The 10,961-nt window shown below is 52.7% G+C and overlaps 4 protein-coding genes across 4 annotated transcripts; 2 read left to right on the forward strand and 2 right to left on the reverse strand.

Moving 5' to 3' along the window:
* Positions 1 to 1,256: 1,256 nt before the first annotated feature.
* RHO25_012698 (uncharacterized protein) lies at positions 1,257 to 3,824 on the reverse strand (the record flags this gene model as incomplete). Its single annotated transcript, XM_023603996.2, has 1 exon — positions 1,257 to 3,824. The coding sequence occupies one exon, from the start codon at positions 3,822 to 3,824 to the stop codon at positions 1,257 to 1,259; it is 2,568 nt and encodes an 855-aa protein (XP_023450389.1).
* Positions 3,825 to 4,720: 896 nt separating this feature from the next.
* RPT4 (26S proteasome subunit rpt4) lies at positions 4,721 to 6,008 on the reverse strand (the record flags this gene model as incomplete). Its single annotated transcript, XM_023603997.2, has 3 exons — positions 4,721 to 4,746; positions 4,811 to 5,362; positions 5,414 to 6,008. The coding sequence occupies 3 exons, from the start codon at positions 6,006 to 6,008 to the stop codon at positions 4,721 to 4,723; spliced, it is 1,173 nt and encodes a 390-aa protein (XP_023450392.1).
* Positions 6,009 to 6,954: 946 nt separating this feature from the next.
* On the forward strand, positions 6,955 to 8,394 carry RHO25_012700 (uncharacterized protein; the record flags this gene model as incomplete). Its single annotated transcript, XM_023603998.2, has 3 exons — positions 6,955 to 7,135; positions 7,198 to 7,537; positions 7,599 to 8,394. The coding sequence occupies 3 exons, from the start codon at positions 6,955 to 6,957 to the stop codon at positions 8,392 to 8,394; spliced, it is 1,317 nt and encodes a 438-aa protein (XP_023450391.1).
* Positions 8,395 to 10,077: 1,683 nt separating this feature from the next.
* Positions 10,078 to 10,914, forward strand: RHO25_012701 (uncharacterized protein; the record flags this gene model as incomplete). Its single annotated transcript, XM_023603999.2, has 1 exon — positions 10,078 to 10,914. The coding sequence occupies one exon, from the start codon at positions 10,078 to 10,080 to the stop codon at positions 10,912 to 10,914; it is 837 nt and encodes a 278-aa protein (XP_023450394.1).
* Positions 10,915 to 10,961: the final 47 nt, after the last annotated feature.

The following is a 10,961-nucleotide window of genomic DNA, read 5'->3' on the forward strand; positions in this document are numbered from 1 at the left end:
GTGGAAGAGTTGTTCAGAACTTCAGGTTGGTGACATGGATGTCAAGATTGTGGTCTGTGGGCGAGAGGTCGCGAGAAGTCGCGGATGGCAGAACGGCAAGTAGGAAACTACGCGCACTTTGGGATCGCTCTCGTGAACTTGTTTCGGTAGGTGCCTCTCTTGTCGAGACAGAGTGCTTTGACTACGCTTCACAAGACGGAGACACGTGCAGTGGAGTACGGAGTCTGGTTTCTGTATGGGTCTTCAGCAGCGAGGATGTTCTTCGCATTTCCTGTTGTTCTTGCCAATACGACGTTTGTGATTGTAATTGATATCGGAAAGAGGACCACGCGACACGCCGTGAACGAGGCAAGAGGCCAGATCGCGGGGAGCAGCAGCAGTGCTTGCTTGACATGGTCACGACAAGTAATAATAAGTTTGTCCTGCAATTCACATGCAGCAACGGCCGGGGCAACGTGAAAAGGTTGCGCTTAAACTTCGTTGCCATGGCGCGATCTGTGTCAGGTTCAATGCTTGGCATGAGCTTTGTTTGTCGACCGTCAGGTGACGAACAGAAACAATCGATCAGATAGCAGATCACAGAGGGATTGTATGTCCTTCTGCTTCTCGAAATCACCCAAGCATTGCATTTCCTCTCAACTTTGGACTATGGAAGCCGCCTTCATGGCCAGATCTTCCATCGGGTATGTGTTACAGCATCCGTCGGACGGGGAGGACATGCACATGCACTAGTGGTGTTGCCTACAGGGTGGGTCCTGCAATACATACGATATAGATTCGTATATACTGCGGTTTTGACCCTCTAGCTTATATATACTATAAATGTAATGTAAGTGACGCAGCGACGGCGAGGTAGAATATCGCGAGAGTTCGAAGATTCTAATTCCCGGCTTCTGCGAACATATATACTTTTAATCTCTATAGTCGAATTGCCCTATACTTATGCGTTTGCAGGGCACTACGCAGGCGCAAAGGTAGAAGATAACTATTACCCGCGCTCGATATCTCTAGTTGGTTTAGCGGCGGAAGTATACTGATGGGTATATAGTTCTAGTTATACAGTATATACGGCCCAAATCCTTAATCTACGGTAGATCAACACCACTAACATGCACATGAAAGCGGCCTGCATTGCCGGCAGCTGCAACTTGTGTTACAGTGACCCTGTCAGAGACCGGATCGATTCCGAATACTATCGTACACTCATACAACTTTTCTAAAAGCACGTCCTGTCTGCCGTATAGTCCCCCCTCACACTATATCACTTTCGGCTTCGAATGAATCGGAACATTCTCGAAATTGTGATCCCAATGCAGTCGTCCATCCTCATCGATCTCTGCAGCCTCATTCGTCGTCGTAATTCCCTCTTTCTCGTTATGCTCGATCTCTTGCTTCGAGATACCATACTTGTCACTCGGGATCCAGAGCTTCGGTGTCTTGGACGTGAAAGCAGGGTCGGTATAGGCCTTCTGGGTATCCTCGTCACTCAATGCGTATGACTCGCCTTCTGTCCCATCATCTTCTCGAAGCCAGGAACGCATTTGCTCTCGAGATGATGCGACAATCGAATCGAAGAAGTCGCTCAACCACCTGGGCAAAGGACCCGGCAATTTATTGAGCCCGAGGCGGCGACCGTGCGATGCAGCATGCAATGCAGCCTCGTCATTGGGATCAATGCCGTCTTCTTCTGCTAGAAGTGGGACTTCCATCTCCTGCCACTTGTCCACGCCCAGGTATAGCTCCAGAGGCCGAAGTGCTCTGTCGAGAGCCAGATTTGCCACAGCTGTGATGACGAGTAGCACGACCATTAATGCAGTCTGAACGCTAGCTTTTCTAGCACCAAAGAGACCGATCAAGGACAATTCAGCCAGATATATACCTGTTGGCATCTGCTGCAGAGCTCGTTTGTATGCCTCGCCCTTCGTATCAATCTTGGTCTGTCTCACGTAGAGCAAATTGTACTTGTAGCTGAAGTAGAACAGTGCTACGCCGATTGCTGCAAACCCAATGATAAGAGGTTGTATGCACGCATAAGCCGTTGCAATGATCAAGAAATTGGTAAATTTGGGAAGCCAGGCCGCCCAAGGTGTGCCGCGCATCTGAGCATAAGTCTGAAACTTCTCTCGTGGCGTCTTGTTCCAGACGTACTCATAGAATAGGTACTCGAGAAGTTCGGAGTAATCCAGCAGGTTGCTCGCGGCACTTGTGGTGCCTTGCAGGATGAAGTACGTCAAATAGAAGTTGGACGCTTTTGGAAGACTTGAGGCAAGCAGGTCAGGCGCTGATCGTGGATCCTTTGCGATCTTGGTCGCGACTGCCGCAGCACCTGAGGAGAATGTAGTCACCAAGAAAACCTGGACCACCTGGAACACCATGAACCAAGCCTGAGTCTTCAGCTCTGCCTGTGGTATAGTGGGCTCGCCAGATAGCTTGGCGATGTGTCTGAACAGCTTCGGAACGTAGGATACAAACCAACTGACCACAGCAGGAGGAATGAAACCGACCAGGAGTCCCAGAATCCAGTCTGGCAAGTCATTGAGAAAGTTCAAGAATTTGACCTTGTCAGCAAGCTCTCTGACGTTGCTGAGTGTTCCCACAAGACCAATTGGAATGGCAAAGAAGATGGTGAATACAATTACGAACACCAGACCGAGAGATGCTTTGCTGAGGCGGTTGGCGACTGGCAGTTGCACATTCTGCCACAGAACCTCTTTCGGCTGCACAGCCAGGTAACGGTCTTGAATTGGCAACTGCTTGTGAAAGCGGATTTGCTGGAATGCTCGATGTGCTGCCTCTTGGCTGGCGAATGATACGAAGACCGCACCCTCGCCAGGAATATTCCTGCTCGGCGCAGCACGAACGGCCTTGATGCGTCCTTCGAGGTGAAGCAGCTTCTCCCTCGCGGACTCAATACGATCGACCTTCTGGCCGACCACCAATGGTTTTCTGGTAGTCGGGCGATGCTTCATCTGAGAGTGGCCGTTTCCATTCTCCACAGATGAATCGGACTGTGGCGCAGTCCTGGCACCGCTCTTCTGAGCTTTCGTGTTCTTCAGAATGAAGTCGTACTGCGCGCTTTCCAACTCCTCTACAGCAGCACTTCGTTCTTCGATCAATTTTGGCAGATCTCCAGTGTCTTTGACAGGCCAAGAGTGCTTAGCTTCCTCGCCAAAGTATTCGTTTAAATTTTCCTGCAAAAGTGCGTCCTGTGGAACATTCAGGAATAGCACTGTCTTTGCTGACAGCCTTGAAGAGTAAGGTTCATTCAGGTAGGCTGCCTGCCTGATTCCAATGAGTCTCAGTCTTTCGTAGATAATTGCCAGAAAAATCCCGATGAACAGGGTCCATGCCACAACCGTGTGTGCCCAAAGGTGTGAGTTCTTCGCAATGTTACTGAAGCTGATCCGATCCAGTTGACTCGCATTCCCTCCTCCAGTGGCGTTGATCGGGAACAAAATCGGCCATGTCAAACATGATCCTGCAACACAGACCACGATGATGAACTTCAGGAATCGCAGAAACAAGTACGCATCAAGCGAATTGTGCTTCAAGACGAATTTGTCCGTAAGCCGACGAAAGTCGTGAAGCCATGACTTGCCATCTGCATGAGAAGCTGGCGTGCGGTCTTTCTCCGGAATGGTTCCCAAGTACGTTCGTGGCGCGAAAGTCTTCCTGAAGTAGTTTCGGATGAATGTGAAGATGATCAGGTAGATGACAGAGATGACGAAAGTCGGGATGAAAGCTCCTAGAATCGCATCAAAGGACGTCGAGCCCTCTCTTCGGTTCTTGCCGTAGCCATCGTCTTTGAGGATGGTGAAGTCCATGGGTGGAAGCTGTGGCGGCTAGGGCCCCAGGCGCCGCTCCTGTTTCCAATCCTGGCTGCTTCTGGGGTCTAGACGACGTTGGTGTTGGATGTCAAAACGCTCTCACAATGCCCATCTGAAGCTCTGTCAAGCTCTGCAGAGCATTTGAGATTTCTGGGTGAACTTGTCGATGTGAAAGAGCAGAAACAAGTTGTTCGATCCTACCGTCCTCCAGCCACGAGATCCGGAAGTCCAAGAATGCACGAAGAGTGATGTCAGGGCAGGCGATCAGCCTTGGCGGAATCCCTCACCTGTGCCGCTCGTGTTTTCTGCACAAGTGATCGGTGTGTTCAGTTGAGATCGAAAAATGTCATGTGGTAGGCATTATGTTCACGATCATGCAGCTGAAGTACTGAGAAAAAGCAGCAGCTACGACCGGAGACTGGCCGGAAAGCTGAATGATGCTCCATAACCAACACATGCACGTGTCTGAGCAGTCGCGCTAAATCACGACACGGAAAACGGCATTTACCTATTGGAGTGCATGCTGTTTCCTGTACGGTGAAGTCTGACTTAGTGCCGTCTCTTTGCCAGAGGCTAATACAGCTGTGGTTCGGTTGCAGTCAATCATCTTCAAAGCTGAGGAAGGCGTTACGATCCAGCGCGATGGTGTGTGACGAACCGAGACACTACTGATTTTCGTCAGTCTTGTAGCACTGCTCCTGCTCTGGTACATCTCGTTGGGTGAAATACGCCGCGCGGGTATAGAATGCTGTGTGAATGGTGGTAGCATTCCAACTACTCCTTGATATAGTACAGTGGTCTCGCGAAGCGCTCTATCATTGCTCGGCCTTGTCCTCGTAACGCCATGCTCAATGACAGATTATGCAGAGTCATCACTATGTTCTTCAATGCCTTTACAACTTCTGGTACTCCAGCTTGCCTGTCAAACATGTTAGCACTAGTCAAAGAGGTCGTAGAGTAGCGGCGACGCCAGTGTGTCTTACCTTCTAGCTTCTTGCTCTCGGCGACCTTTCGTACTGCTTTGTTGAAATCGTCCTGGTTCACGGATTCCCTGTAATCCTTAATGGCGAATAGCCCAGCCTCTGTCACCACGTTCCTCAAATCTGCTCCGTTGAGCCCGTCGCTCATCTTCACCACTGATTCGAAGTCGATCTCTCCCTCCTTCTGCACGCTTGAAGCATGAATTTTGAGCACCTCCAATCGTCCAGCCTCGTTCGGCAGTGGGATCTCAATCTTCCTGTCCAACCGACCAGCACGTAGAAGCGCTGGATCGAGGGTATCTGGCCTGTTGGTCGCCATGATGATCTTTGTCTTTCCCAAATAGTCGAATCCATCAAGCTGGTTGAGTAACTCCATCAATGTACGCTGAATCTCACGATCGGCACTGGTTCCCTCGCTGAATCGCCGCCCACCAATAGCATCGATTTCGTCCATGAAAATGATACAGGGCTCGTGTTCTTTGGCATAACCGAACATTTCGCGAATGAGGCGGGCGGATTCTCCGATGTATTTATCGACGATGGCGGACGAAACGACTACGCGTTACGTTAGCAGTGAATGACAATGCGAGGTTGCGGAGTGCATACCTTTGAGGAAATTCGTCTCGAGCGAGCTGGCAACAGCACGCGCGAGGAGTGTCTTGCCAGTTCCGGGAGGACCGTACAGCAGCACGCCCTTCGGCGGCTTGATGCCAACCCGCAAGAAGAGCTCCGGATTCTTCAGTGGTAGCTCGATGACTTCTCGCAGCTCTCTGATCTGGTCGTTCAGCCCACCGATACCCGCAAATGATACCTGTCCTGGATCCTCGAGCGACATGTTGTACACCAACGGATCGACCTCCCGGGGAAGCATGCGCATGATTGTGAGAGTGGTCATGTCCAGCGCAACGCGTGTACCCTGCTTCAACTTCACCTTGTCGACTTTTGATCTGCATCCGACAACATATCGAGGCCCTGATGATGCTTTGACGATGAAGCGCTCCTCATCAAGCTGTTTCAGCACTTCGCCGATGATCTGACCAACACTCTGCAGTGCCTTGATGTTCTCCTCCGATACATCGAAATCTCGTTGTAGGCCTTTGATTTCTAATCGTAGCGCCTTGAGCTTCGCCTCCCACTCCCTCGATTCGAGAAGTCTGTTCTTGTATTCCTCCAGCGCATGATCTCTCTCTGGGTCCGACATGGTGCTGATGTGGCGGGTGTGTTGGTATCGGTCGTAGTGACTGCTACTTTACAGTAGCGCGCAAGCTGATCAGCAGTCGACGGGAGAGTGGTGAAAGGTTGATAGATGCGATGCGATGTGAGTGATGGAGCTCGTGCATGCGAGCTCAGTAGCAAGTGCCCGTGAGGCTCCAAACACGCGCGGCGCACCTTCCATCATCGTCGGCGCGGCAGCTTCCGCGCCGAGAAGGCCTCAGGCATCGAAAACATTTGTGATATCCCAACCCCAACATTTGCGTCCTGCTTTCTCACCTCCGTCTGGGCGTATCTGCATGACGAGAGATCATCAGTCACCGCCTCACTCTTAGGAGAAGGCGCCAGGCGAGGAATCCTGGCTTGCGCGGGCGGATCTGATCTCGCATGCCATGCAATGCGTACCGTGGCCGGCTCTCCAGCGCGTGTACAGCACGGCATATACGCATCTCGTGTTCAGCTAGACTGCATTCAGAGAATGGCCATTCCTGTTGCGATGTCAGGCAGGAAAGCAGGCAGAAGCGCAGAGCACGTGTGGGCATGCAGAATGGATCGCTTGAGTTCGGGCCTGCATTCGGGTATATTCCGTGCACCGCCGATGGCTCATCCTTGTCACACGTCGTGGTGGGCTTGGTGGGGTGTCCGTTGAGCAGCGAGCATCTCGAAACATTTTGTGTTGTCACTTCTTCGCATCACCTTTCTTCTTCTCACGCACTTTCTCTCCCCAACTCACTGATCAAAACAACCCTTCTACACAGTGACAGTACGTATGCACCCTCAGTCCTCTCTGCTTCGTGCCAAACACGCTGTCAGTGAAGCCATTCGGCAGTGAGGGGCAGACCTCGTTCAGACCCTCAAGCTGCTTTTGCTTCGCTACCGAACGCATCACAACCGCAAACTTGACTGACTTGCAACTCCAGGAATCGGCCGCCAACATGGGTATCTCCAAGATCCACGCACGCTCCGTCTACGACTCTCGCGGTAACCCAACCGTCGAGGTTGACATCGTCACTGAAACTGGTCTCCACCGCGCCATCGTTCCTTCTGGTGCTTCCACTGGATCACACGAGGCATGCGAGCTCCGTGATGAGGACAAGAGCAAGTGGAACGGCAAGGGTAAGATTATGCGATTTGTCGAGACAAGTAAGAAGGCGATTCTGACAAGAATACACACTCAGGTGTCACCAAGGCTGTCGCCAATGTGAACGAGAAGATCGCTCCAGCTCTCATCAAGGAGAACCTGGATGTCAAGGACCAATCCGCCGTTGACGCTTTCCTCAACAAGCTCGACGGTACACCGAACAAGACCACTCTCGGTGCAAATGCCATCCTCGGTGTTTCCATGGCCGTGGCCAAGGCTGCCGCCGCTGAGAAGCGTGTCCCACTCTACGCCCACATTAGCGATCTCGCTGGCACCAAGAAGCCATACGTCTTGCCAGTTCCTTTCATGAACGTGCTCAACGGTGGCTCGCACGCCGGTGGCCGTCTCGCTTTCCAAGAGTTCATGATCGTCCCATCGTAAGTGAACCGATCAGTGAGGGCTAGGATTGAGTTACACGAGCTGACTTAGTTCTAACAGCGAAGCACCTACCTTCACCGAGGCCATGCGCCAGGGCGCTGAAGTCTACCAGAAGCTCAAGACCCTCGCCAAGAAGAAGTATGGCCAGTCTGCCGGCAACGTCGGTGACGAGGGAGGTGTCGCACCAGATATTCAAACCGCTGAGGAGGCTCTCGACCTGATCACCGAGTCGATCGAGGCTGCTGGCTACACTGGCCAGATCAAGATTGCCATGGATGTTGCTTCATCAGAATTCTACAAGACCGAGGAGAAGAAGTACGATTTGGACTTCAAGAACCCAGACAGCGACAAGAGCAAGTGGGTCACATACGAGCAACTCGCAGACCAATACCGCAACCTCGCCAAGAAGTACCCAATCGTGTCCATCGAGGATCCATTCGCCGAGGATGACTGGGAGGCTTGGAGCTACTTCTACAAGAACACCGACTTCCAGCTCGTCGGCGATGACTTGACCGTGACCAACCCAACCTTCATCAAGAAGGCCATCGAGACCAAGGCTTGCAACGCTCTTCTCCTCAAGGTCAACCAGATTGGTACCATCACTGAGGCCATTCAGGCCGCCAAGGATGCTTATGGCGCGACGTGGGGCGTCATGGTCTCCCACAGATCTGGTGAGACCGAGGATGTGACGATTGCAGACATCGCTGTCGGTCTTCGCGCTGGACAGATCAAGACCGGTGCTCCAGCACGTTCCGAGCGTCTCGCCAAGCTCAACCAGATTCTGCGTATCGAGGAGGAGCTGGGCAGCAATGCTGTCTACGCAGGCAACAACTTCCGCACTGCGGTCAACATCTAAGCGGTTTGGTTTTAGCGAAAAGACTTGACCCTCAGTAAACGCATGAGAGTCGAAAGCAAAGGGCAAAAAGCCAGTGAAATGAAAGTCATGATATACCCAGATTCAAAAATCATTCCTTCCCAGTCGGCCAAAGTTTCAAGCGTGCCTTCTACCGTCCGGCGTCCTCTGCGGTGGGACTTCAACACGCGGAGCGGGCGTGTCACTTTCGTGACAAAGCGAGCCTTGGCGTTCGTTTTGCTCATCCTGTTTCCGCGCTTCTAGTTCTTTCTCCTTCAAAACCATCATTCCATCTACAGTAGTCTTCTGATGCATCGCTAGCATCTCGATGTCTTGGCCATCCAACCCGCGAGCGTACCCGGCGATCGACAATTGAGCGCATGCCCCGAGTTCTCCCGAAAGAGCTTTCTCTTACTTCATCGCCTACCTTTGCGATGTCGCTGCGGCATGCCTAGGCATCGAGCTCTGGCGAACAACCAAGACCGTCAAGAGCCGAGCTGATGAGATCATGGCGAGCTGTCCGGCGTTTTGTCTACGTGTGCTGGCTGGCGTTCGCGGTCTCGGATTTGACGTCAGGTAGACAGGTAAGCAAGTACTGTTCGGGTCGCATGAACGCGAGCCATTGAACATGAGTCTGGACGTGGGAATCATTGCGACTTTCTTCATTCTGCTTTGTGCGTGCTGCCTTCGGTAGGCCACAGTGTCTTCGAACCTGAGGATGGTTCTCACATCAGCATCATCATTGATTGCAGGGAGGACTGTCGTTGATCTTTAGGTGGGCGCCGAACAGAAACGCAAACAAGATGAAGATCCAAACGGGAGCGAATGGGCGCAGTACGATGCGCGTGTCGCTCGTTACATGCCACGCTGGCAGAGATATGCGGAAAGTCAGTGACGAGACCGCCCCATTGGACTCAGTCCACTGATCCGGGAAGCGGCCGCAGAATACCAATGAGAACGCTCGCGCATACTCTTCTTGGTCTCGAACACGTGCGATGAAGGGGCATTATCTCGTGTCAAAAAAAGACGAAGGCGTCGTGTGCTCACCCGAGGATCGAGACGGGCTACTTGCGCGCGAGGACCGTCGTTAGGCAGCAGAAAGACCTGCGAATTGAACACGGACGCGTGCGTAGCCATTAAATTATGGCATTAATCAAGGACCAAGACCCATCGCGCCCCAAGGATCTGATGTCTCGAAGTCGCCAGTACGATCAAGACAGCAAGGCCCCAAGACTGAGATCGCAGAGGGACGCAAACAAGACTTTGATGAGAACCAGTCTCGAGCCAGTCCAGCTACAATAGAGCGGGAGAGCAGACTCCAGTGGCATGCTATCTCGCTTGCCGTGTGGTGAGTCTTTGCCACATTGGGCTGTTTGTCGTCGAGCTGCGGAATGGCACAAGCAATTTCCCCAGGAATGTGAACCGTATCAACACCGCGCGCCGCGAACGGTTGCCGTAGTATAAGGCTGCATACCTCTTGGTCGACCAGGTCGCTTTCGTCTGTCAGCTACTAATTACTGCTTCCGGTAGATCATCACTCGTTCTGATCTTCCAAGCATTCATACTGCTGGTTCCCACATTCGCTCGCTCTAACTCGACAGTCGTTCGCTCAGCAGATTCTACCGGTCGCAACATACGTGTCAAGGATCCATCAAATCTACTGATCGTCAACCTCCACACTTCAAGATGAAGGTGCGATCACAAGCTGCCGCCGCAGCGTTGGCTGTTGCCGGCGTGTCTGCGCAGGCAGGATACCCAGCTGAATCGCCACTCTCATATACCACAGTCACATACAATGACTGCCCAACAGCATCGATCGAGACGATGATCACTGTCACCGAAGGTGTCACTGCTACATACTGCCCAAAGTGCCACCACGATGAGTCTTCGGGTGTCCCCACGCCGACAAAGCACACGACTGTCTACACTACGGTCTACCAATCTATTTGCGAGACTGGACTTGCTCCAGTGACACACACCATCACCGAGACATGCGACGGTCCAGAGCCTACATGGACCCACGGTCCAGACTACGTGCCACCAGGATTCACAACTACTGTTAAGGAGTGCCAGGCCTGCAAGGGCGCTATGCCAACGAAGCCTGTCCTGGTGACAGTCACCGAGCCATGCGATTGCGAGGCTACCAGCGGCACCTCTGTAGGACCCACGCCAACCGGTCCTCCAGGCCAATACCCTCCACCAGGAGGCGACAACGGAGGCGACAACGGCAGCACTCCTCCCAAGCCAAGCGGCGGAGACGACTCTGGCAACCCACCACCAGGCGGCAACGTCCCAACTGGCCCAGGCGTCACTGCACCAACTGCTGCACCATACCCAACGCCTAGCACGACTGTGAAATGCCCTGGACCAGAGTGCGTCGCCACCGGCAGCAGCGGTCTGCCACCTCCAGCTGGCGAGACTGGCGCCACACCACCACCATACCAGGGTGCTGCCTCATCATACGGCCACTTTGGCTTCGCTGCGCTGTCTATTGTTATTGGCACTTTGGCTTTCGCACTATGAGTTGGGTGAATTTGGGAACTGCGTAATGGGTAGGTCTACACAATTAT

Source organism: Cercospora beticola, chromosome 9 (genome assembly GCF_033473495.1).
Source record: "Cercospora beticola chromosome 9, complete sequence".
Lineage (NCBI taxonomy): Eukaryota > Fungi > Ascomycota > Dothideomycetes > Mycosphaerellales > Mycosphaerellaceae > Cercospora > Cercospora beticola.